The sequence below is a fragment of the Aspergillus tubingensis genome (assembly GCF_013340325.1).
Source record: "Aspergillus tubingensis WU-2223L DNA, scaffold_8, whole genome shotgun sequence".
Lineage (NCBI taxonomy): Eukaryota > Fungi > Ascomycota > Eurotiomycetes > Eurotiales > Aspergillaceae > Aspergillus > Aspergillus tubingensis.
The window spans coordinates 2,351,057-2,376,775 of record NW_023336282.1 but is presented as its reverse complement, the minus strand read 5'-3'; the positions used below and the strand labels follow the sequence as shown (position 1 = coordinate 2,376,775).

The 25,719-nt window shown below is 51.6% G+C and overlaps 9 protein-coding genes across 9 annotated transcripts; 3 read left to right on the top strand and 6 right to left on the bottom strand.

Moving 5' to 3' along the window:
- Window positions 1–258: 258 nt before the first annotated feature.
- AtWU_07150 (ketoacyl-synt-domain-containing protein) lies at window positions 259–7,741 on the bottom strand (the record flags this gene model as incomplete). Its single annotated transcript, XM_035502259.1, has 2 exons — window positions 259–1,240; window positions 1,293–7,741. The coding sequence occupies 2 exons, from the start codon at window positions 7,739–7,741 to the stop codon at window positions 259–261; spliced, it is 7,431 nt and encodes a 2,476-aa protein (XP_035358152.1).
- A 1,419-nt stretch (window positions 7,742–9,160) lies between these two features.
- AtWU_07149 (adenylate-forming enzyme AfeA) lies at window positions 9,161–10,927 on the top strand (the record flags this gene model as incomplete). Its single annotated transcript, XM_035502258.1, has 3 exons — window positions 9,161–9,376; window positions 9,439–10,523; window positions 10,579–10,927. The coding sequence occupies 3 exons, from the start codon at window positions 9,161–9,163 to the stop codon at window positions 10,925–10,927; spliced, it is 1,650 nt and encodes a 549-aa protein (XP_035358151.1).
- Window positions 10,928–11,364: 437 nt separating this feature from the next.
- AtWU_07148 (putative siroheme synthase) lies at window positions 11,365–13,029 on the bottom strand (the record flags this gene model as incomplete). The annotated part of the gene is made up of 1 exon (XM_035502257.1): window positions 11,365–13,029. The coding sequence occupies one exon, from the start codon at window positions 13,027–13,029 to the stop codon at window positions 11,365–11,367; it is 1,665 nt and encodes a 554-aa protein (XP_035358150.1).
- A 1,153-nt stretch (window positions 13,030–14,182) lies between these two features.
- AtWU_07147 (proteasome regulatory particle lid subunit RPN5) lies at window positions 14,183–15,862 on the top strand (the record flags this gene model as incomplete). Its single annotated transcript, XM_035502256.1, has 5 exons — window positions 14,183–14,266; window positions 14,318–14,374; window positions 14,430–14,666; window positions 14,723–15,211; window positions 15,263–15,862. 5 exons carry the CDS (start codon window positions 14,183–14,185, stop codon window positions 15,860–15,862), a joined length of 1,467 nt encoding a protein of 488 aa, XP_035358149.1.
- A 114-nt stretch (window positions 15,863–15,976) lies between these two features.
- Window positions 15,977–16,852, bottom strand: AtWU_07146 (alpha/beta hydrolase; the record flags this gene model as incomplete). The annotated part of the gene is made up of 1 exon (XM_035502255.1): window positions 15,977–16,852. The coding sequence occupies one exon, from the start codon at window positions 16,850–16,852 to the stop codon at window positions 15,977–15,979; it is 876 nt and encodes a 291-aa protein (XP_035358148.1).
- A 1,166-nt stretch (window positions 16,853–18,018) lies between these two features.
- Window positions 18,019–18,551, bottom strand: AtWU_07145 (40S ribosomal protein eS27; the record flags this gene model as incomplete). The annotated part of the gene is made up of 3 exons (XM_035502254.1): window positions 18,019–18,201; window positions 18,292–18,354; window positions 18,549–18,551. The coding sequence occupies 3 exons, from the start codon at window positions 18,549–18,551 to the stop codon at window positions 18,019–18,021; spliced, it is 249 nt and encodes an 82-aa protein (XP_035358147.1).
- A 674-nt stretch (window positions 18,552–19,225) lies between these two features.
- AtWU_07144 (aminoalcoholphosphotransferase) lies at window positions 19,226–20,845 on the bottom strand (the record flags this gene model as incomplete). Its single annotated transcript, XM_035502253.1, has 7 exons — window positions 19,226–19,336; window positions 19,386–20,050; window positions 20,101–20,196; window positions 20,261–20,307; window positions 20,389–20,546; window positions 20,610–20,619; window positions 20,706–20,845. 7 exons carry the CDS (start codon window positions 20,843–20,845, stop codon window positions 19,226–19,228), a joined length of 1,227 nt encoding a protein of 408 aa, XP_035358146.1.
- A 1,303-nt stretch (window positions 20,846–22,148) lies between these two features.
- Window positions 22,149–23,392, bottom strand: AtWU_07143 (NIPSNAP family protein; the record flags this gene model as incomplete). Its single annotated transcript, XM_035502252.1, has 2 exons — window positions 22,149–22,633; window positions 22,717–23,392. The coding sequence occupies 2 exons, from the start codon at window positions 23,390–23,392 to the stop codon at window positions 22,149–22,151; spliced, it is 1,161 nt and encodes a 386-aa protein (XP_035358145.1).
- A 1,036-nt stretch (window positions 23,393–24,428) lies between these two features.
- AtWU_07142 (pyridoxamine 5'-phosphate oxidase family protein) lies at window positions 24,429–25,660 on the top strand (the record flags this gene model as incomplete). Its single annotated transcript, XM_035502251.1, has 3 exons — window positions 24,429–24,646; window positions 24,695–24,980; window positions 25,049–25,660. The coding sequence occupies 3 exons, from the start codon at window positions 24,429–24,431 to the stop codon at window positions 25,658–25,660; spliced, it is 1,116 nt and encodes a 371-aa protein (XP_035358144.1).
- Between the last annotated feature and the right edge of the window lie 59 nt (window positions 25,661–25,719).

Here is a 25,719-nt window from a genome sequence, read left to right as displayed (position 1 = left end):
ATGCGCCAGATAACGAGCTTGCTGGATGAGGTTTAGCGCCATTGACGGGGACAGTATGTTTCCTTATTCGGTCTAGTGCATAGAGACCCTTGGATGACATCAGTTTCTATACAAACCTGAGACATGTGTGTTGTTGAATTACCCCTGTAGCTAAAGCGACTACTACATACAGATAAATTTCATCTACTTGTGAACTGCTGAGAGATATAAGTAGGGTGACCATTTGCGGTGGACTGCGCAGCGAGTATCACACAGGCGTCAAGCATCAGTACCGCTCGTTGGAACTACTTCCGTCTGAGTATCTGGCATGGATCCCTTTGAAAGCTTTGATGCAGCGGTTCCAGCCAGCTCTTGGATAGAAGAACCACCGATAATCTGCAGCACAGGAAGGTCAACAGACAGCTCCCTAACGAACCAATGCCGCAGCTCGATAGCCACCAGAGAGTCTACCCCCATCTCGGTCAATGTAGATGCTCCAGTGAGCGATTCCTCGGCGGATAGTTGCAGCCTGGAGCGCACTTCCTTGATAAACCCTTCAGTTATTATATCCGTGGCTTTGCCAGTGCTCTTTGCCAGCTCGAGTTGCTTCCTTATCGGAACATTCTCGTTAGTACCGGATGCAGATGTGGTCGGGTTAGCCGCATGGCTAATGAGATGCCACGCCTTCGGATTTCGCAACCATAACGCGTTCGAGTTCTCTTCAGCGTTTATTACCTGGTAGCCAGCAATTACTTCAGGATCATTGCTAGAGCCCGGGTGTCCTGCAAGGACACCCTCTGCGAAGAGCTCATGCAGGTCTTGCTCACTGAAGTTTGAAGCACCAGTGTTCCGCTCGATCATGTTCTGAACTGCACTGTCTGCTCTTGCAAAATACCCTACCCCTTTAATCAAGCCTGGATGAATAATGCTGCCGACTAGGCCTTGTTCGTGCCGCTGTTTGATAAGCGCTGACATGAATTCTGTGGCGGCTGAATATGCTGTCTGGCCAACATTACCCAGCGGCCCAGCAGCTGATCCAAATAGAATAAAGAATTCTAGGTCCAGGTCACCGAAAATCTCGCTCAGGATAATACTGCCTTGAACTTTTGGGGCCATGACGCTCTGTATATTCTCTAGCGTCGTTTGAGCAAAGAGGCAGTCCTTGAGCACCATCGCTCCGTTGGCTACTCCCCCAATCGGAGGTAGTGATTCACGTATAGAAGCATAGACACGGCACACAGATTCTCGGTTGGTGACATCACTGTTACAGATTATCAAAATAGCCTCGACATACTGTCAGGATAGACACTTACATTGCCATTGGAACAACTCGAGCACCCAGTCTTTCCATCTCCAAAATCCACTGCGCATCAACATTTGGGGAACGGCTGCCAAGGACCACAGTTCGGGCTCCTTTACTGACCATCCACTGGCAGACGGATCTTCCAAGATCACCAGTCATCCCGACAAGCAAGTATGTCTTTTGTGGGGATAGTGTAATCATGGAGCTTGCTGTTTGAATTTGAATATGGACTTGGCCTGGCTGGGTCCAATCCACGATCTCCAACTGATTCATTCCCGGTGAAGCACCCTGCAAGTTTTGAACAGAGACAAGCGGAAATTCTTCCTGCAAGGTAGCCGTTTGTAGCGCAAACCCACAGGCTGCGAGGAATGTTTGCCCAACGGTGATCGGACTAGCAGGCCGCAATGATTTTGACGACGTTTTGCTCAAACTCGAGATATCAACTTGCACAACATCCTCGGGCAGGAGAGATATGATTCGATCATAGACACTGCTCGCACCTTGAGTACAGCCGACAATGACAGAAATGTCTTTCGGCAAAAGGCGATATAAAGTACGAGAAGAGCTTCTCTCGTGAATATGCAGCACACCAGTCTTTGGCACTGCGGCTTGGACATTGGTCACAAACAATACCCGAACATTTCGTGCAAGAGCAAAGGCTGAGACAGCATCACACACAACCTTGCATAAAGTTTCGGCCTTATAGATCATGATCATTGTGTCGGGAAGCCCTTTGTCGACGATATAAGTGGCCAGCAGGGCAGCAGCTGTTCGCATCAAGACAGTAGCTTCTAGGCCCTCGGGAACGCTGTCTGGGAGCCGCCAGCACCACCCGAGTGGTGCCACAATAGCTGATGCATGTTGCTCTGATAGTGCCAGCCAACGTGTATTATCATTTCCATCTCGACCGATGACTAAATGCAGAAAGCCAGCGCCTTCCACCTTATAGGCAGTTATTGTCGAAAAACGTACAATAAGCCGACGATGGGTTGCAGTATTGTAAGCTTCTTCTTGCTGTCCAAATTCCAGGCTTTTGCGTAAGATGAACTCACTGCGCCTGGCAGACGGGGCAACAATCTGTACCGTGGAATCTTGCAGGTCAACCAAGCCATTGACCGTGCGATGGCTTGCAAGATATCGTTGATTCCTGGTGTCGTCAAACTGGATTCGCGGAATATGCAGCACCCCATTTGATAGCCGTAGCTCGAATTCTGTACTATTCAGGCAGACATCCAGGCCATCATTATTGTCCTTAGGTGTATGGACCAACTGCATGAAAATATTGGCAAGAGTAGGCGCGGTGACCTCTTGATGGTTAGGTATATTCAGGTACTGAAAGATGGACTGGGGATTCTCATAGGCGAGGCAGTGAACAGTAGCCTTGCTCATGCTCAAGTAGGGCTGCTTGCTTTCTGGGCCACTCGTCACCCAAAGAAGCCTGCTGGCGCTGTTCATAACCATCTTGAGGCCGCTGAGACACTGTGCTGTGATATTCTCGTAGCAAGGCGAGTCTAAATCGGTCAGATTCAATACACACCAGCCATATATGTCATCCAGGTCTAGTACATCGAGAATCTGTACAAGAACTAACTGACGGAAGCACGGTCTGAGCAAAGCTTCTAAAGCAGATATCATAGCAGATGTTGCTCCTGTCGCTCCGCCGATGATGAGTAGGTTATCTGACTGTGTTACCTTGAAATCGCAAGGCCTTTGAAGTAGCCGAATACGATCATCGACTGCCTGCGCGACGAAGGTCGACTTGTAGCCAAATTGGCCTGCAGATGATACTGCTTCAAGTGCACCAAAACCAGTCTTCTTAAGCAGCAGATTCCATTGGTGGAGGCTAATAATCGGGATTTGAGGGCTGCCGTTCTCATCGGACCACCACTTTTCAAATGAGCTAACTATCAGCCCGAGGTGGGTGATGCTCGTACTGGTGCTGGTGCGAACGACCAAATACCCACCGGGTTTGAGCAGGCGCCGAACAGTTGTCAAAGTCTGCATCAGACTTTCAGCACACCAAATCATATCAGCTGCGACAATAAGGTCATATGAGTGCTCGCTGAAGCCTTGCTGGACGGGATCTGACAAGATATCAAGCACCTGGTAGACAATCCGATCTTTGTTTCGAGCAAGTCTTTCTCGTACCTCCGCAAAGGATGTCGGAGAATTATTAGTGAAGGTATAAGATTGATATGATCGTTTTATTTCCCTCAGAATTGATTCCGTGGCCAGACCCCTTCCTGCATTAAGCTCGAGTATTTTCATATGAGGGTAGCGGAAAGCGATCTGGCTAACGAGCACTGCAAACTGCGAATGGCTGCGGTTGTTTTCAAAAAGATCCTTATAAATCCCGTCCAACTTGCCTTTCTGACAAGGAAGCTCGATCATTTCGCTTCTCCCTCTGAGGAATATTGACAAATTATCACCTGCTATCCGAAGCTGATCCCAGGGATCGCTACCTATGCGTGCCGTATTCGTAGCTTTGTCGAGAGCATCTTCCAGGGTGCCGTCTAGCCAATCTGGACGACATATCGGATGGGAGCCGTCGTGTGTTGTACAGAGAACCTGATCCATCCACTGCAAGACGCTAGACCGGTGTTGGTCAAGGTTTTTGCATTCCTCTGCGGAAAGCTGCCTCCGTGCATCTCTAATATACAAAAGAGCGCAGCGTTCCACCCACTGAATCTCTTCTGTTTTTTGACAATCCTGATATACGCTTTTGCAAACAGCTTGTGGCAGCAACGGGCCCCAGACAATCTTGGAAAAGATGCCACGATCCTCGGGAGTTGAAATCGGAGCCACATGGAAGCCCTCAATTTGGTAGACCCCGTGGCCGTCAGGGTCAAATACATTGATATCCCCTGTCATGCCATCTGGGCTGCCACTGTCGAGGAAAGCTTCAACAGCAAGCTCAGTCATGGCCTCCACTGAGCTGGGTTTGCACAACTGCGGGTTAATTGCGATGTGCTCAATGGACACAGGGACATGCAGTGTGTGGACTTCATCGATGTTCCTCGCCGCTAACAAGGCCTGCAAGCTGGAGTCAATGATAGCTGGATGTATCAGCAAAGACGAGCCCAGCTCGGTCCCTGAAACTATGCCCGTCGACCCACTCGCTTGTCTAGTGAGAGCCTTCAGCCCTTGGAAGGGACCGTTGTAACCGAGACCAAGACTTTTCAGAGATGCGTAGAATTCAGTTATGTCCATTGACTGAGAAACAGCTGATATAGACGATCTAGGGGGCAAAGACATAGCATCTTGTTCCCCTAACGACACAGTCAGTTCTCCAGAGGCGCATGTCCTGAGTTTCCCAGCAATACTAGCGTAGCACTGGAAGGCTGCAATGATGACATTGCTTTCTGATTTCGTAACGCCTAATTTCGAGATTATCTCCACACCTTGTGGATCGTCAGGAATAGGAACAGCACAGTGGATGCGCACATCATCGAATTCCACCAACCGCAGAGGTTGGCCACGTGCGGCTTTTGCAGCTGCTTCCAATGCCATTGATATGTATCCGGCCGCAGGGAACACGGTCTGAGATTGAACCTGATGGTCATTAAGCCATCCGAGTTCTGTCCGGCTTAAGTAGTTGCGCCAGCGCCATTCGTCTTCGCCTGATTCAGGGCTGAGAGTCCCCAAAAGAGGGTTTGGGAGATCAGAGTGATGTAGGCGCGCTTTAGTATGGCGAGACAGCGTCCAATAAGCTCGTGTTTTGTCGAAGGGATATGTGGGTAGGCATTTCACGAAACGGTTTCCATATGACTTATCGAACAGTGACAGATAACGTTGGATGTCTATATTTGTTCCCAGATGTGTCCAGAGTGAGCCAATAGCGCGAGCAAATACCTCCATACTGTTGGCATCACGCTCAGCCAAACCAAGGTAGGTTGTCTCTGGCTCTACATCTGCCATTTCAGATATTGTTTGCAAGACTGGTCCTCTGAGTGTGGGACGTGGCCCAACCTCGATCAATAAATCAAATTTGGGATTCTCTGCAAAAGCGGCCGCTACTGCCTGAGAGAAAAGCACGGGACGAAGCATGTTCTGGCACCAGTATTGAGGAGTAATGTCTTCAGTGTCTAGCCTTGTTTCCTTGTGTACGCTAGAAAACCATGTCGTTGTCGTAGGATTTGCCTGAATTCCACAGGCCTCGAGAGCGCGCAGATACGGTGCAGCGCATGGTATCATATGGTGCGAATGATAGGCGATGTCCACATTCAGGCGATGCACCGCGAGATCTAGGCTTTCTAACATCCATTCGAGTTCCTGTATCGCTTGTGTATCCCCAGAAAACGTGACACTTACCGGAGAGTTACTTGCAGCAACTTTGACTGTTTCGCTGAAGCCACCTTCAGAGCAAAGTGCCTGCGCGTCTTCCCAGGGAATCCCACTGACCAGCATAGCTCCAGGCTGGCCATTTGCGACGGCCTGTTCAGCTACGAAACCTCGCAGGTATGCAACTCTGATAGCATCTGCTGCGCTAATGGCGTCTGCAGCATAAGCCGCTGCAATCTCACCCGACGAGTGTCCCACGACAGTGGAAAAATGAACCCCCAGAGCCCGTAAAAAGTTTACTTGTATTATCTGCACAGCTGTGCGCAGGGGCTGTGACACAACTGCTTCGTGGATTCTTGAAGATGACTCGGGAGCCGAGAGCTCCTGAACCAATGAAAAGTCTGGACGGTACTCCAATGGAAGACTGTTCAACGACTCTTGCAGTTCTGTCATCCAGATCATGGCTTGTGGACTGGCTGAAATCAAGTCCCAACACATTTGCGGATACTGCGCGCCTTGTCCAGTAAAGATACCCAGTACTCGTTTTGGTGTATGGCTGGGCCGGGACATAATACTTGGAACTGCTGCTGACCTTCGCTTCTCAAGCTCTATCTTGATCTCAAGTTGAAGGCCTTCAATTGAAGCTGCTGTGATAAAAACACGGTGACTAAATGCTGATCGTCGTTTTAGAAGAGACTCGGCTAGGGTTATCAAGTCGACGGCGGGGTGCTCTTGGAGAAATTGGTCATAGCATTCTAGAACCTCTATCAGGATTTTCGCTGTGCATGCAGAGAAAGTAAATGGAAGTAGCCGTGGGCACAAGAAATGCTCTAGCGTCAATTTCGTTGGACTATAGCTTTCAATGATCGCATGTGCATTACTTCCACCGAAACCAAATGAGTTAACCGAAACCCGGCGAGGAACACCTGGGGCAAGGCTGGGCCACGACAATGGCTCGGTTGGTATGCGAAGTCGAGAAGTCAGAGGTGCAATAACTGGATTGATGCGCTCCAATAGCATGTTCGAGGGTATAATGCCTTTCTGGACGCATAAAGAGGCCTTTATAACTCCCGCTAGCCCTGCTACACCTTCTGTATGGCCAATGAGGGTCTTTATTGAACCCACGTACAAGGGCTCTTTGATTGACTTCTCAGGCAAGGTTGAATCCCCATAGAATGCATTATATATGGCAGTGGCTTCTTGAGGATCTCCAGCCTGCGTGCCTGTGCCATGGGCTTCAAAAAATTGGCACCGGTCTTCGAGATGGTCTGCGGGATTCAGCCCGACGCTGGCATATGTTGAGCGTATAAGCTGTAATTGGGCAATGCTAGATGGCATGGTAATTCCCATACTGCGTCCATCGGCATTGATCCCTGTGGCGCGGATGATACATTCGATGGGATCCCCGTCCGCAATAGCATCGCCGAGGCGTTTCAAGACCACGGAAGCAATACCCTCACCCCGTGCATAACCATCCGCGCTTTCATCCCACATCCGACACCGTCCGGAGGGGGAGAGTAAGTGCATCCGGGAAGCAGCAATATACTCGCGGGGGCTAAAAATGAGGTTGCTAGCCGCCACCAGGGCTATGTGACAGTCCTGGTTTCGCAGAGCACTTACACCCTGGTGAAGGGCTACCAAGCTTGAAGAGCATGCGGTGTCTATCGTCATTGATGGCCCATGCCAGTCAAAAAAGTAGGAAATACGATTGGAAAGCATAGATGCTGCCGTTCCGGATGGGGTATACATGGGAACCTCATCCCAGTCACGGCTAATCAGACTGGCGTAGTCCGTACTCATAAGGCCACAAAAGACTCCCGTGTCAGAACCTCGAAGGGCTTCTAGTGTTAAGCCTGCTGTTTCCAGAGACTCGTAGACGACCTCTAGTAGTAAACGTTGCTGAGGGTCCATCGACTCTGCTTCAACAGGAGAGACATTGAAAAAGGGCGCGTCGAATGCGCGGGGGTCCTCGGTAAGAAAATAGGATTCAGGAGAGTTTCCTGTACCATGATGTTTATCAGAGTGGTAAAAGGCATCATGGTTGAACCGGTCCTTGGGTGTCTTAGAAGCTACATTGCGCGGATGAAGCAGAAGGTCCCAGAGCCTAGACGGGGAGGATGCTGAGCCTGGGAATCTGCAACCTGTCCCGATAATTGCGATGGGTTCAGGGACCGACATGAAGCCGAGCGAGGGAAATAGTGAGAAGCGAATAATCAATCGATTGCTGGTGGTCCAGAAAGGAAAAACCACCGGGTCAGATGACCGAAGCGGAATGCAGGTTTCCTTTCCTTCTTATACACTTCAATTTTCTCCCATGTCATTTGGGTTCCCGTGGCCTGCTTGTAACCAATCAACCTTGGATTAGCACCGTGGCTTAGGTCGTCTTACTTCTAGGCAAGTGCAATTTGGAGAAGTAGCAGCGCTAATGTCAGAATGGTGCAGTTATTGGTACACTTCCCCATGCAGACAGGGCAGATGCCTCCTAACTAATTGACGTTCTTGTTGTGATAGTGCAGGTGGGGTTAGGGTATGCAAATCTGGACCTGTCACTCGGCATGCAGGGCTCCTCCTTGACTGCCATGCTCATCTCTTAGTCGATAAACCTTAGAGAACTGGCAATGCACCAGTGAACCGCCTGCAGGATGTCATATGTCCAGCCATTGAGCGTGATGAAGCGAACAAGGGCAGGGCGCTGCAATCAGCACTTCCTCCCGGCCGGCTCGAGACAAAGGCATTCACTGAGTGTGGCTTGGGATTTCTATTGGACGGATCGATGCTCGTGCTGCAGTTGCAGAATCGCGGCCAGTCGGAGGTAAGACCAGTCTAGGCTTGGTACCTCTTCTGCCCTTCGGTTGGTTCATCGCCGTCATCGGCGTCGCCTAGAACTACCCCGACATATGCATGTCTCGGACCCTTCAGAGCACGGGTATTTCCTTCACATCAAGCACGCAAGCCCATAATGCGAAGAGGATTCTGTTTTTAATACTTCGGTTACTTCCTATCACCAAACGATAGATATTTTCGTGTGTTTTGGAAAAACAAGTAACTTGTCTCATGGGGACAGGAATGTGCCTCGCTTATGGAACTCGTCAGAATTCGGGGTCCCTCCGCCGCTAGATAAGCAAGCTGCATCACCCATCTACATCGGATTCAGATTAGATCACCGTCACAGCAAACAAGGCAATTATGTCCAAGCGCTTACCATGCGACTAATCATATGGAGCAAACTTAACCCTCTTCCGATTTCGCTGTACCCAATTATAGGACCTGGAAAATTCAACCCCCATCTGGGTAGCTAAATTCTGACAGGCGTTCAAGCCCGCCTAGTCTGGTGATTTGATCATGCTTACAGCACACTTCCTGGTGAAGTAGTACGGGAAAATTACTGCAGCATGATACGTGCTCCAATTCGTCAGCCGGAACTGACCCCATCTTGCATGTTCCCTTTCAGACTGATGCAATTTGTGCCGAAGTAGCTGAATACGGGCTTCGTGTCTGCTCGTGGTTCAGGCGCCATCCCGAAAATGAGACAAAACGATCTTACCTCAGACAGATAATTGCCATTCTGTTACTCCTCAGCCTGTCTCTGCTTCCATTATGATGAACCTTCCAACTGTGCACAAGGACGTGTTGTCCTTTGCCTTTGATCACTCGGTTGACTATGACGAGAGCCAGCCACTCTATATTGATGCAAGAAATCCATCGCGCAGTCTAAATGCCAATCAGTTACGTCGAATAGTGCGGGCTTTGATCGCAGGACTCAGGCGGTATATTAAGCAAGGAGAGTGTGTGTTGGTTCATCTGGGCAATAGCGTAGGCTAAACCCACAGGCAACGTCTAGTTCCCAATGACTGGATCTAATAAACAGTCCTTAGTATGTTCACTCAGCTCTCTTCTTCGGCATAATAGGAGCCGGGGGCGTTTACATGGGTGCCAGCCCCGATAGCCCACCTCATGAACTAGCCAATGTTCTTGAGCTGGGGAGGCCAAGGTTAATCATTACGACGAACCAGACGCTTCATGCTGTCTTGAGTGTTGCAACCAGCAAAGGCCTCGGTCCGGAGCAAATCTGCCTGTTTGAAGAATTGACTATCACTAGCTTTCTAGAGTCAAACCTCAGTCATCATCGCCAAAATGCTGAAACCATCACATTATACGACCTTCTCGCCTGCGGCGACGAGGATTGGATCAAGTTCGATGACGAATCCCTGGCCAAAACCACTCCAGCCGCTATGTATTGCACCAGTGGCACCAGTGGGCTTCCCAAAGCCGCCATTATCTCGCACCAGGCCGTTGTCTCCCAGCATCTTAACAAGCAATATGAGGTTCCATACGCTATCAGAAGACTGGTCACTGTTCCAGTCTACCATCGCTTCGGGGCACTGTGGCACGCATTTCCCATCCGTCAAGGAGAGCCAGCGTACTTCCTGCAAAAGTTCGAACTGAATCACTTCCTCGACGCTGTTCACAGCAACAGAATAACAGACGTATTTATTGTGCCAGCAATAGTTCACCTCTCACTTCAGTCCTCTCGGCCTGTGGCGGAGCTCCTTTCATCTCTGCGTATGGTAGGCGTCTCAGGCGCGCCCATCGACACGGGATCATTACAAAAATTTCAAGAACTGCTACACAAACAAGCTACTGCGGCGCAAAGCTGGGGTATGACAGAGACCGGCCCAGTATTTGTATGCAGGTATGGAGAGCGCGTCGATAAAGGAAGTATCGGAAAGCTTGTCGGGATAAACGAGGCAAGACTCATCGACGACGAAGGCATGATAATAACTAGCGACAACTGTCCCGGTGAGCTATACGTACGAGGTACGGGATTATTTTTGAACTATAAGGGACGAGATGACGGAGTCGACGCAGATGGATGGTTTCGAACAGGGGACGTGGCCTACCGACAAAACGAGTACTACTACCTGTTTGGCAGAGTCAAGGAAATTATCAAAGTACAAGGGCAAGTAGTACTTTGACCACCTTTTTACTACCGCTCTTCTAACAGTGGAATTCAGGAACCAAGTAGCCCCCGCCGAAATAGAAGCTATCCTTTCCAAGCACCCAGGAATATCCGATGCCGCCGTCCTCGGAGTCCAATCCAGTGACAAGAGCACCGAACTGCCCCGAGCCTTTGTGGTGAAATCATCAGCTTTCAAGGCCAATCTGACCGCAGATGAAGTCTACCAATTTGCAAAATCCCAGTTAGCAGGCTACAAGGCTCTAGATGGAGGCGTGGTATTTGTCAGTGATATCCCTCGGACTGCGAGCGGGAAGATCCTACGGGACAAGTTGGCACAGATGAATGCTCGACGGGAGAAGATCGCCCAGGTACTTTCTCGTCGGGTTATCAAGGTGGTCACTTGATCTGGAGGCCAGGTAATGGTGGTCTTTGAAACATAGCTACCATGCACACGTTCACGCTCGAGAAACCCTTATTAATCATTCAACCTGGTAGATTCCGTCACTCATTCACCTATGCAGATTCGTAAATCACGCAATGCTTCTCATGTCAGCAACTACTTCCTAGCTCATTACCTACTACAACCGACGCATTATGCACTCGACGCTAGTCATTTACATCTAGACCAGGCCAGCATAAAACCAACCCCCAAAAAGGGCCCCAACAGCTCTACAATCACGACAACCAAACCACATACAATAATTAGAAACAAGTGACCAAAAAAAAGTCTTCTTTCGTCTATTCGGTATATGGGTATCTATGCAACAAAAATCCGTCCAAATCCAAACCCGAAGTGAGCATCATCCGTAACCGTAACGATCATAAAGCTTCTATCCCTGCATCATTCATTCTGACAAGCCGTAACCTCCGTAAGCAACTCATCCAATCCACGGAATCCCTCTTCCACGACCCATTTCTGTCCCTGAGCGGGATGTAGAACATGGCAGCTCGCGCCGACAACCAATAGACCAGGGGGTCTTGAGCCCTCGGCTTCGAAGGCAGCGCTGACGTGCTCCAGGGTAGACCGGATGACGCGTTGGTCGGTGCAGGAGGCTCGCTCAATGATTGCGCATGGAGTGTCTTTCGGCCATGGGGTCCGTGGACGGGTGCCCTCCGCTGGCTCGGTGGTCAGGGATTCGATGAGCGCGGACAGACGGTGCAGGGCCATAAGGAAGACGACCGTTTGTGTGGGGACGTAAGTAGGGGGTTCTGGGGCTGCGCCTTTGCGGCCTGTGCCTGTGCAGACGAGGACTTGGTCGGATACGCCTCGGTGCGTGGCGGGGATGTCTGCGAAGAGGGGCGCGCTCAGTGCACTGGTGATACCGGGAAGGACGACGGGTGCGTAGCCTTCGCCTCGGAAGAATTCGAATTCTTCGCCTCCTCGGCCGTAGAGGTAGGGGTCACCCTGCTTCAATCGGAGGACGTATCTTCCTCGACGCAGGGAGTCCAAGCCCATCTTCAAGAATTCCTCCTGGGCCTGGTCTGCGTTGCCGGGGAACTTTCGCGCAATGTGGACTTCTGTCCTGCGGGGGATGAGTTCTAGGACAGGTGCTGGGACGAGTTTATCGGCCAGGATGATGTCGGCGGATTGGATGGCATTGTATGTTGCGCGTGTGAGTAGATCGGGATGTCCTGGGCCGGAGCCAGCAAGAACAATCTTGCCCTTCTTTGACAAGGTTTCCGAGTTGCTGAGATCTTTGGGCCCGTCTTTGCTAGACGAGTAGGCCTCGAGAATGGCGTTTATGTCTTCATCTGTGATAGCGGCTAGCTTGCGAAGGGGCCAGTATTCACAGATCTGGGACAGCCAGCGCATGCGGCGGGTTTTGGCTGCAGAGATGTCGTCCTCTGTGACTAACGTGTTAAATGTGTGCCGTTGGCCAGTTGCGTCATCCTCGTCACCCTCTAGCGGTGCATCACATAGTCCGGCAGCATAATCCTCCGCCCAAAGGCGCTTTCTCACTGCACCTAGCCTGTCAATGGCACTTCCGAGATTTGATGGGAGTCCCGAGGAGATTTCCCTTCTGAGTCGCGAGGCCAGCTTACAGCCGCGTCCTGACGTTGTGATGCCGATGTGGAGAGGGCCGTCCGAATACGTAGACAGCAAGCTGAAGGTACAGAGTTCCGGAGCATCTGAGACATTGACTGGGATTCTCAGACGACGGCAGAGCTTAGAGATGTGGGCACTCAATGGGTTGTTTCCGCCTAGAGTGACAAAGACCGTGTCTACAACACGGTCGACTTCCTCTCTTCCTAGGCTCGTAAGATCCTCATCCTGGAACTCTCTACGGAGCCACTTCAAAGAGCCGTTCTCAATCCGTTCGACCAACGTGTATTGCAGGCTCTCTGTGTCCGGGGCGATGAGAACGGGCTTTGCGCCAGCTTCAATGCTTTTGGCACAACGGGCTGCTGCAAGAGGGTTGGCCCCAATGATCAGATGGACTTGTGACTCAACGTTCACGGCTGTCAGTAGAGGTGCCGGAACACCACTATCTGATGCGTCCTTCATGTTTGAATTGCCACCGCGGGGTTTGCGGTCTAACCTTCAATTATTTTTTTGGACTTCGTTGTTGTTGTAAAAAGTTTTGGTGGTAAGAGCAATCAAGACCCTGAAATTGGAGGACCCACGCTGATTTATGCTTGCATCCCACAATTGAAGTCGTGAGTCGATTAAGTTTCCAGGTTCTTTAACTCCGCGGAAAAGCCAACTGATGAGCAACGACTGCAGATAAGAACCACGTTCTCCAGTCAGCACGTCTGGCAGGTCGATAAGACTATCTCAACGATTAATAAACGGAGTCGCCACAGAAAACCAGCGGAATTGGAGTCATTCTGCCTCTGGGAAATTTATAGATGCATTTCCTGATGGGGTTAAGGCGATATTGCGTGATCGCATGCAGTGGCTTAGGTAATCCAACCCCGGATTGGGGGATTCAGTATGGTGCCTGATTCAGTAACAAATGAGTATTAGCCCTCTGAGATGACTGTTCAACATCTTATACTCTTATCATGATATCTGGCAGAACAGAGTATAGTCGAGATATGCTCAGGAATTATACCCCATTACGGGTGTGATTCGGGCGCATGACTCTAGACGCGAGCATATGTCATGACATGTTCATTGAGAAGAGTTGTGTTTGATAGTTCAGTATTTTAGAGAGTTCAAGCAATTCCACTTGGTGAAAACCCATCACTGATAGAATATAAGTGCTAATGTTCGTGGTGGTCTCGTGTGTTTATCCTAGTAACCAGAACATTGACCAGGTCGTGTTAGTTGGTAACCGGGAGTGTCCCATTCATCATAATAGACGACGGATATAGGATTTTTGACATATGTTCAACAGAAATTTAAATCATATCGCTGCGAGGTCAGTTCCATCGAGAGATGGAGGCACACGTCTACGATATGAATAGTATTGTTGAAGGATGTTGATCTGGTCCAAGTGCTGCAGCGGTGTATATCACGTGACACAGCTGCCGCCAGCTCGAGCTGCACGTCAGAGCTCCGATCCAGTCCATGCTTCCACTCATCTTTCATCATTCCCCCCAGACTCCCATCTTCTCCCAATAATCCCTCCCATAACTTGCATCCTTCTTTTTCTTCTACAGGTTGATATCCGCCAAATTCGATTTATACCCTGCTGTGACGCTTCTCCGTCACCATGTCCGAAACCCTGTTGAAGCCGGAGAAGGACTTCTCCAAGGATGCTGACAAGCTGATCCCCGAGGCTGAGCAGCTTGCTAAGGTCGGAGCTTTACCTTTAATTCTGCAAATATGAGTTACTGACCGTCAACAGACCGATGTCCAGGGTGCCATTGACAAGCTCCTTGTATTGGAGAAGCAAGCAAGACAAGTACGGTCCTTCCCTCGTCTGTTTGGCGACATCGCGATTCTTACCCATCCTACAGGCTTCGGATCTTGCCACAACATCGCGCATCCTTATCACCATCGTCACACTCAGCAAGAATTCGGGAGACTGGAACCTGCTGAACGACCAGGTGCTCCTGCTATCCAAGAAGCATGGCCAGCTCAAGCAGGCCGTAACGAAGATGGTCCAGACGGTGATGGGATTCCTGGATGAGACACCGAACTTGGATGTCAAGCTGTCCGTCATCCACACACTGCGGACTGTGACTGAGGGCAAGGTCAGTGAAATAACCACCCGTCCAGCTCCGCATTATGCTAATGCGCGGCTATATAGATCTTTGTCGAAGTCGAGAGAGCCCGTGTGACCCGCATCCTTTCCAACATCAAGAAGACCCAAGGCGACCTGAACGCTGCTGCCGATATTCTTTGCGAGTTGCAAGTCGAGACATTCGGTTCCATGACCAGACGGGAGAAGACAGAGTTCATCCTGGAGCAGGTTGCCCTCTGCATAGAACGGGGCGACTGGACACAGGCCACCATCCTCAGCCGCAAGATCAACAAGAGATACTTCAACCGCAAGCCGAAGAAGAGCCCGGAGGAAATTGAGAAGCTGAAGAAGGAAGCCGAAGAGAAGGAGAAGACGCGTAGCCCGGATGAGGCACCGATGGAGGTGGACGATGACGTGACCGACTTGAAGCTTCGCTACTATGAACAACAGATTATCCTCGCCAACCACGACTACAAATATCTGGATGTTTGCAAACACTACCGGGAAGTGCTGGATACGGAGTCGGTGGAGAACAACCCGGAGCAGCTTCGCGCCGTAAGTTTACCTTAGAAGACTGGTGAGTACCTTCAAGCTAATATCATCCAGGTCCTCGCCAGGATTGTCTACTACATCGTCTTGTCTCCCTACGATAACGAACAGTCGGACCTGTTGCACCGCATCCAACAGGATTCGCGGCTCTCCCTCGTCCCGGTTGAAGGCCGGCTAGTGAAGCTCTTCACCATCCACGAGCTGATGCGCTGGCCGATGGTGGGCGAGCAGTTCGGTCCTCACCTCTGCAACACGGATGTCTTCAAGCCTCAGCCCAGCCAGTCGGTCGAAGATCAGCCGTACCGGAGGTGGCAGGACCTCCGCAAGCGCGTGATCGAGCATAACGTGCGGGTGGTGGCCAAGTACTACACACGTATCCAGATGGGCCGGTTGACCGAACTGCTGGACTTGACGGAGGAGGAGACCGAGAAGTACATCAGCGAGCTGGTCTGTTCGAAGACGATCTACGCCAAGATTGACCGTCCAGCCCGACTGGTCAATTTCGCCAAGCCTCGCGATGCCGACGACGTGCTGAACGAATGGAGCAGCGACATGAAGAGCCTTCTGGGGCTGCTGGAGCGGATCGACCATCTGATCACGAAGGAGGAGATGATGGCGCGGATCCTCCCCACGCGAGAGAAGGGCAAGGCCCGGTAGATTCTGAGTAGCAGAATAGCAGATATACACATTGATGATAGTAGAATGGGACAATAATGACATCGTCATACATACATACACACGATCGATTTATAGTCTACATCTATGTATAATCTAAAACGGCAACTCCATCTCATTAACATCCACCTCCTTCTCCTTCTTCCCCCCATTACCACCATCCCCAAGAACCCCCCTCACAAACCCCACCACAGCATCAAGATACGGCCTCTGCGCCGGCACAAAATGCCCCCCAGGATGCACCACCACCCTCCCCTCCACATCCACCGCATCAGTGACCTCCACCAACGCCCTACTCCTCCCCTCATCCACAACCGCATCCAACGACCCCAACACATGCAACACAGGTGTCTTCACACCCCCCTCATAAAACCCGCTATACCTCGGCCCCGGCGCCCGAAACCCACTATAACACACCGCAAACTTCAACTCCCCTTGCCCAACACTCCTCACACACTCCCACCAAGCACTCGGCACCTCAAACCCCTTAACATTCTCCCCGTTCTCCTCAAACACACTCCCCTCCTTCGCAAACCTACCCATCACCTCCTCCCTCCCGGGCTCCAACAACGCCGCCACAATCGCCGCCATCGCCGCACCCTGCGAGAACCCCACTACACCGTCAAACGGCCCCTCCGTCTTGATTACATTCGCGATCGTCTCTAGACCCAAGTGCAGGTCCGTGTAGAGCGGTGGGTTCGCGGTCGAGGAGCGTCGGAACCACCCGTAGGCTTCGGTGGGTGTGTCATCGCTGGTGGTGGTAGAGCCACCTTGTGTGGTGGAGGGCTCGTAGCCTGGGATGTCGGAGGGGAGGAGGTGGATGGGACCTGTCGGGTAGGTCGTTGTGATTGTGTACCCGGTTGTGGGGAGGAGGGTCTTGGTGAGGTGTTTTATCACGGCGCGGGATTTGGCGTGGAAGAGGGGGCCGGATTGTGTGTAGCCGTGGAGGCAGAGGAGTTTGAGGGGGGGCATATTTATTTCTTTTCTTCTTTCTGGGGTTTGGATTTTGTTTTCTGGGAAGGTGAGGGGTTTGAAGGGTGAAAGGTGAGGGTTATGTTGCGGTTTAAAAGGGAATGGGTAAGTGTATGAGGAAGATGTCGGGGAGAGAAAAAGTACTAGTGGGAGGAGGATGTGAGGAGATAAGATAAGCCGGGTGGATGGGTGGATGGCGGTTACTACGGAGTACTTAGTTGGTTGGGGTATCGTCCTTTCTACGATATGGGGATGGGCTTTCCGGGTTTGTAGTCAGGAATTAAGAGGAAGTGTTCCTAATGTGTCGAGGTGATCACTTGGTCGTTGGGGCGTATCTTTACAGTTCAGTTGGTGGCACTCATACATACAGGTAAAGAGGGTTGGTCTAGATGCAAGGGCACTCGGTGACCCCAGCTTCGACATTGCGGAGATGCGGGCCAGATCTACACATTACGAGGGGCTACTGCTCTACTACTACACGCGAGTCTATACTGACCAATATAAAACATACGATTGCTACCACACGAGGGGTATCACAACTCTGCAGTGCCGGCACTGTCCTCTCAGACCTAGTAACCAGACTCCTGCAGCCAGTCACGCCGCTCCGCAACAATACCGGAGCCGCCATCATTCATCTTCTCCACGATGGAGATCTGTTTTTTTCCTCCTTCCATAATATCCGAATTCCTGCGGCAACCGGCAGAAGCTTATGTGCAGACGTGACTGGTGGCGTTGTATGACTTTTCCCCATATCGTGCCCCTGTTCGAGGTACATCCGTCGTAGGTACAAGGAACATAAGTTTGTCGAAGAACGATAATCATCACGCGAAAATCAAGAGGAAAGATAAAAGGCAAGAGTAGTTTTTGGTAGTATGGACCGATCATGTGCCAGATATCCGGAACTCCCCTGCGCAGAGATGTAGGAAGATAAAAAATAGTAAAACGCTTTTTTGAAGAGGTGTATCAAAAACGAGGTTCTGTGCCTGGTCAAAAATTTTTTTCATTTCCCTTGTCTGTGTGGTTCCGCAGGGCTTTCTCGCAAGGGGCGAGGATTCCATCTTCTATCTGAATCTGTTTCCTCAGAAAAACGAGATATATTAATCCATCATCATTGAAGAACGCCACATTGCTTTCATCATCGCTCCGGCACGGTTGCGTCGAGACGTTTACTTGCGGCGGAAAGAGCAGCCCTCAGTGAGACGGGCCTTACCACCGGTGGGCTGGCAGAGGACGGTCGAGCAACCAGCGCAGACGACGACGGTCTGGGCGTGGGAGAAGACGGTGGTGATGGTGAAGCAGCCGGGGCACTTGACGTCCATGAAGAAGGAGCGGGGAGCAGGCACAAGGGTCTGTTTGTCGAAGGAGTAACCGATATCAGCCAACCCATTCCATCCATCCCTTATCGATCACTTTTTTTCCCGATATGGAATTGTTCATACCTTGAGCTTGTGCTTGCGGGCCTCAGCCTGAGGCGCGGGGTTGAGGAGGTCGACCGCGAGAACCTATTCCCAAGGGATATCCGTCAGTTCAACATTCTTTCTTTCCTTTCGATAAAAAATTTCGAGATGCCTGCGGCGACGGGATGGTGGCGACGACGGGGTGCACAGATGGCTAGCGGCGATGGCCATTTCTATGCAAGCATGCAGGGAGATATGTTGGGCAGGTTGTGGGATGGCATCGTAGGGGTAGAACGTACCATCTTGACGAGACAAAAAGTCGATCAGCGAAGGGAGTTGAATGAAGCGCTGATGGAGATGGCCTGCTTGAGGGTGAAAGCGAAAAGGTGGTCTCGTGGAGATGGCGAGCGCTGAAGGGAATTCTCGACGGCGTCACCCACGGCGGCCCGTTTGGGGGAGCATAGGGTTGCAGCCCTCTCGCTAATACTGCCCGAACAAGCACTTTTGCCACCGCCCGGCGGTGGCCCCTGTGGCTGATGCCATCTCCACCAATCACGGGCCGCTTATATCAGCCGCCAGATGCTGCTAGATGCTCCAAGGTCCTTCGATGGAGCTCCCTTTCTTACTTTGTACTACTATCTATTTACCTGTTACTCGGACGGGCAGAGAGATTACGGTTGTTGACGCATTGTCGCCACTCGGCAACTGCTGATCTCATACAAATACATTTCTATCGCTAATCCAATACGCTGCTTAGATACGGCCATGACATACGTTTCCGGTCCGGTGACATGTGCCTGCCATTCAGACACCGGACGACTTGCGACTCGGTTCCAATGCTCCTGATAGCGCAAGGCCAGGATGCACGAACGGCTGCGCCGTCCAATTAATCTACCGTCTACCGTCTTATGCGATTCGACGTTCTCCACATGGACTCCATTCTTTCGTACCCTCACCGCCATCATTCGCGTCCTCATTAGTTCGACTTCTTCGCCTCTCCATTGGCGGCCACCACTTCCACGTGAGGATGCTTGATTGTCAAGCACCAAATATCAATATAGTCGCATATCGTCGTGATGATGTCGTGCTGTTTGCAATCAGCGTCTCGCCCTCGAATGGTCATGCATGACACTTACCACGAAGCTGCCGTAAACGCCGATCGACAGACCCAGGCACACCCAGACGAAAGCAATCTGCCTCACTCCGTCACCCAGAAGACTCGGCCAGTACCCAAAGACCGCACCAGCGCTGTCGAGCACTGCCAAAGCAAGAGGGATCAGGAGCATGTTGAAGTAAGGGAAGCTGGCCTTGACCAGGTGCGCGCAGATCATCTTGCCCACGGCGTACGCATTGATCATGCCGACGTACAGGCAGAATGGGACCATGTAGTTCTCCAGGATGGTGGGTTGCAGGTAAAGATAAGCCGGCACAAGAGTCCACACCGCGACCAGGGGGAGTAGGCCATACAGGGGCTTGATTGGATCCTGACCACGCTCGCGGCGCACCTGCATGACATGCACGATGCTAGAGGCGGTGGCGAAGAACAGGAGGACTCCGCCGTAGACGAGATACCACTGCGTAAAGGCCATGTCGTAGATGTGCTCTGGGATGAAGGCCAACTTGGGAACCCCAACGGTCTCCAGCATGGAGCGATGCCAGAAGCTGCCACCGCCCATGTAGGCCGTGAAGCCAAACACAACGCAGAGAGTGAGGACACCCTCGACGGGGCCCGAGATGATTCCCAGAGTCAACACCTGGGTATAGTATTCATCCCAGGTCTGGACATAAAAGGTCATAGTCGCTGCATCTCATCAGCATCGCCCAGTACTCATCAACTTGTCCACCACCTACATCCGAAAAGGGTCAACACAGTTGCCCAAGATTGGCCGAGGTTCATAGCCGCCGCAAAGATCAAAACTCCCAAGGCCGTGTTGCATGCATCGACACCTGCAGGCGAAGCTTAATTCCCGGTCCAGCATTCAAAAATGGTCAGGCCGACCCATTAACTTACTGTGATCAAACAGCTCACCCAGAGGACCGCTTTGCTTGGTTCTCCGCCTGCAAGATCAGATTTAGCATCCAGTCTACCAGCGGACAAGAGAATCACATCAAAAATGGGGCGCAAGGGGCAGTTCGTACGCTTGGATGCCGTCTACGCCGTCAAACGTCTGGTAAAGGAACAACCCGATGGCGCAACTGGCATAGACCCAGGGCGGGCAGTCCTGGTCTAGGGTCGGGTTGTACCAGAGAATGGTGATGAAGTTGACTACCACAAAGAAGAACCCAGTCAGGGTAATCTACCAGTCCTCAGTTATTGGTCTTTGTCGCAGCAGGGCCAGTCCAGGGCTAAGATGACTTACGGCATTAGGACTAAGACCGGGGAGGGAAAAAGGCTGTTAGCCAGACGAGAATAAAACAAAAACTAGAGGACGAAACAAGCCAGTATCGTCACTTACGCCATGCTCATAGGGAAGAACTTGATCACAAAGTTATTATAGAACGGCTTGAGGACATAGCGGCTAACAAGAGAAAGATCGACTCCTGCATAACGGTATTCCCGCAGCTTGGGTAGTTGATGCTGGCGAATGTACACCATGTTGCCTGTTGGTCAGAAGGACCTGAGCTACAGCGAGCAATAGGACCTGTAAATCTAGATGGTCAAGATGCTCGGAAGTATATGGTCTCTTGAGTCTTTGACGCGATGAAAGTCAAACCGGAAGCGGGCTGCAGTTGACGCCAGAATTGCAGATGCCGCGCGGTAAAGAAGGAATCAAGGGCCGGAGAAGGCGAACCAGGGCCAGGGGAGCGGAGAAAGGGTTGCTCAAAGATTAAAGATGAAGTTTATAAAAGGACACGGTCGAAGTAGAAGTGTAGAAGTAGAAGTAAAAGAAGAAAAAAGAAAAGAAGAAGATAAAGTAGCGCGAGTGGGGAGAATAAAAAAGAAATAGCGACGCGGCGAGGAAGAAAGAAGTGGGTGCAGCTTGTTGATGCTGGCCTTGAATTTTCTAGTAACTTTTTTTTCTGCCGGCGGAAAAGTCAAGGCAAAGACGGGAGGGCGGACGCGGGGAGCCAAAAAGGCCAGTGAGGAAGCCGTATCGAGGCGGTCCCTCTTCTCTTCAACAGCCAAGAACTTTCAACGACTTTAGTCGCTGCGAAGAATCCCACCGCACAGCGTCGAAGGACCAGGTGGATTCCCGCGGAATACCCACGTGCCGTGCTGCTTTTCATTTGCTGGTTTACCTCGGACGGAGGAGACAAGACCGCACCCACGTCTCCTCATTTCCAACAACCAGTCCTGCTACGGAAGCCCGTCTGTGATCGTCGTGGGACAGGTGGGGGGCGCCAGCACACCAGCAACCAGTCTGCTGAGTCGCGCGAGGACCCGAGGCAGCTGCCCATGACGGAAATGAATTTAGTCGTCGACAAAGCGGAGTCGCGCAGGATACGCTAGAACAGTCAAGCGGGGCCATGGATCAACTTTGTTTACAGCAGCTGGTCGTCTACTTTGTAGATACGTAGTCTGGAGATAGACAGGAGACGGGGAGAACAGATACAACAAGATGTCAGTTTGAACATAGGTATGCTAATGCTAGATACGATACACAAAAGGCATCAAGGCCGGCTCGTGAGAGGAACAATGAGCAGCGTGCCGAGTGTGTACACTACCCCAGACGGCTCAAGGGCCTCCTGATTCGGCATTCGCTGCAACAGTAGACAGGGCTGACTCGCTCCATCCTTGATTGGTCTCCTGTCTATCCCCAATACCTCCTATTCCTTCTCTGCTCATGGCGCTCAGACCGTTGAGGAACACCAGTCATCGGGCTTGGCTCCGTCTGCCTGGGTCCTGGAAAACTCACCCCGTGATCAAGACCATGTGATGATCGTCGAGCTGAACCGGCTTAGCCAACAGGACTCCAGGGCATGGGAATCAGGATCCGACTCTGCATGGTCTGAATAAGTGGCACCGTCTTGTGGACAGTTTCCCCCCAGCCTTCGATGCCCCAAGACTGCTCACGGCGGACTTTGCGCTCTTCAAGGTTCGCAAACTGCCAGAGATGGTGTACAGTGTTCAGGTCCCCAATTTGAACGAACCATGCCCCAACACCCTCCATCACCTCCCGGCGGGCCTTGAGGCCACGACGCCAGTGTGTTTCCCACTCCAGAAGATTTCCGGGATGAAGAGTGTATGATCGGAGCTCAAAGAGGCCGCCCAGGCGCCGTGGAGGCGTCGTGGGCCAGAAAGAGAATTCCTGCATCAGCGACGTCTTCTTGCTCTTGATCAAGCCCTTCAACTGCCGGTCAAATTCGGGGAATTCGGGGTGACAGGAGATGTTGTGGAGGGAAGCATGGTAACCTTCATATCGCTGATATTCCCAGATGTGAACTGCAAGAGCCGTTAGCATCTATAGTACCATAGGCATTCTCAGCGCAACTGGAAAGGCTGGATGGGCGCGTCAAGTCAAGTACCAAAGGTGTCATTATCTCCAACCTGCGTGCGCCAGCTGCCAACCAAATTGACCCGGTTCTCAGGGTCGGCAGCCATGCGAGGGTACCACTGGCCGACGAGGTTCACATAGTCGTCAACTTTATCGGGCTTCACGTCGTGAAAGACGATGGAATGTACGTATTTTCCACGGGCGAGAACCTGCGAGAATGACCGTTCGATATCTTTGTCCAGCTGCTGGCCTTCCTTCGTTCCGTAGATGAGCGACGACAGGGGGCCGCGCTTCGGAGACTGACTGGCTTCCTGCAGCTGCTCGTCTCCTATAATACGGTGGGTAGAAAGTGAGCCCAAAGCCTTATTATCAAGAACTTCAGCGGCATCAAAAACGGGATGTTTGTTACTGCTCGCATTGCTCTCACCTGGAGCAGTGGGAGCGGTAGCGTACTCACGAAGGCGGTCACGGGATGCAGGGGATGGGGCAGAGGTAGAACCAGAAGCATCGACAGACTGACTCTCTTGCTGTTCTCTCTTCTTGCGAGCAACCTCTAGGTTCTCGCGAAACTCCTTCTGACGTGCGTTGAACTCAGCAGCCGAGTCGGGGGTGATGTCACGGATAGAGGGGGCGCGGGAGGCAGTGGCAGTGGAACTGAAGGGGCGAACCAGCGAAGATGCCGGCCGCAACAAGCGTGGGGCGAGCATGATTCCGTAGGGAGCTGATAGCTATACAGAAACGGATGCTGAGGCAAGGGATAGAGTGGGGAGATTCTTCACAAAATAGAGGGAGGACAGGGTAGTCGGACAAGAAACGAGGGGGACAGGTAAAATGAAGGAGGATGGAAGGACGTGTGTCGGGTTGACAGCAAATACAGAAGAGGAGCCCAACGACAGCGATTAGACTGCGAAAGGCGACACAAGAGAAGAGGGGTTTGCCGACAGGAGAGGGGAAATAGATGAGTAGATGTAGAAAGAGTAACTGAGACAGCAGGTAAGGGCAGGGATGGGAGAGGTAGGTAGACACGCGATGCGTTACAACGACCTGACCGACGGCTGAAGGGAAGGCGCACTGCAGCAGGAGTCCACGGAACCAGTCAGGTCGCAAGCTTTAGAGTCCAGGATCAGCAAAGAGGAAGGTCGAATTGTCGGGCGGAGAAGTAATAATCCCCAATGACGGTTGTCGGTTATAAGCCACGGGTATGTAGGATATTAGGTGACAATCGAATAGAGCCAATGGAGGGAGAGTGTGGAGAGTGAATGGAGAGGGAAGAGGAGAGGAAAAGAGAGAGAGAGGAGGGAAAGGAAGGTAGTTGAGTGGTTAAGGTACTTCCGGACGGCACAAGTGGGAAACTGGGGAAAAAGGCGTCACTTGCTCATTAAACTGGAAAAGTGCGGGGAAACAAGCCTGTGAAGAGACAAGACCTGTCTTGTCTATTCTGCTAAATAACGTAACTGGGCTGTGCTTTCCTCTCTCTTTTCTCGGCTACTGCCAATGTAACTTGAGCTGGGGCCTGCCTTATATAAGGGCTGATCACCAATCCCAGCCCTAGTGTACTAATCCCATTGTGCTGATACAGCTCTTGTTTTCTTCTGCGGATGATGTGTAGTCCCCGAGTTAGACATTCCTCATGATTTGTCCATTCCATTTTGTCTAGGCCGATCTTCGTTGCCTGGCCCTGCATCTCCGAGACCATGACGAAAGCGGTCTTGCTTCCTTTCCTCCGCGTTCACGGCTACGGACATGATAACGGAAAATGAGGTTATCTTCATTAAACTCTTCAACCCGATTGGTAATGGCTCATCAATTGCCTATAACTCACCGGGATTTTCGGTAAGTAAAGGGCTGATGAAACTGGCAGCATCCATCACCGCCTCAAGCGTAGCTCCCAGCACCGATGACGTCGTGACCGGAGCTGTCTCTTATGTAATCAGAAGCGAGCCGCGCAGTGATCCGGGCCCGTATGGCTAGTACTAAACGAGACTAGTCCGGTAGACCCAATGCGGTAGCTCATCTCCTCCAGCTGAGCTGGCCCGCCACTGCCACTGCCACTCACTGTGTACTGTCCTACCTGAGAGCTCGTTGACTCGACAGAGTCCAAGCGCACTTGCTACACTTGACACCAAGCACCTCTTAACCCAGCTAGTCTCTGAATATATTTTCTCCGTGTCCTACACTATGGCGGATTCTATGAACCCTCCCCTCTCGTACGAGGCCTCAGCCACAACTACTCATCCGCATGTCGGGACTACCCTCCCAACGGAGGTGATTTCATGTCTGAAGAATTCTCGATTTGTGAGTACTGCAATTCCTATACCTTTATACCGTCATTGTGATCGGAAACTAATCTTATACGCTGCCAGCTTCACCTTGCAACATGTGATGGCTTGACCCCGCACATCTCGCTCATGTCCTACACCTACCTCCCCTCGACTCCCTATGATCCGTATCCGACAATTATCATGACCACCAACCCTTCCTCTCGCAAAACCAACCATCTGCTCACCAACCCTCGCGTGTCCCTTCTGGTCCATGACTGGGTTTCGCACCGTCCGCCTACCCGGGCCCCCAACCCCGATGGTCGCGAAGGGTCTCCCCCGCCTGCAGCCACACGGTCCTCTCTGGCGAGCCTGTTGTTGAACCTGAACACAAGCGCCCTTTCGAGTATCTCCACAACTATCGCCGGTACCGCGCGCTTCTTGGAACCTGGCTCTGAAGAGGAGGCATGGTGCAAGAAGCAGCATCTGGAGAACAACACCTTCGAGGAAGAGCTAGGCACTTTCGGACAACAGTTGCAGCAGCAACCCGGTCAAAGACGGCCCAGTATCTCAATTGACAGCGATGTCCGCGTCGTGACTGTTCAGGTGCGCGAGGGCCGCATTGCAGACTGGAAGGGTGGCGTGAGGGATTGGCAGTTGGTATCGGAGGGTGAGGGCACGCAGGGAACGATGGTTAATGGCATTGCGCCCGCGTAATGGTTATTGGGTTCTGTGCTTTCTTGTATATCATATTCTATGAGTGGAAATAACAAATT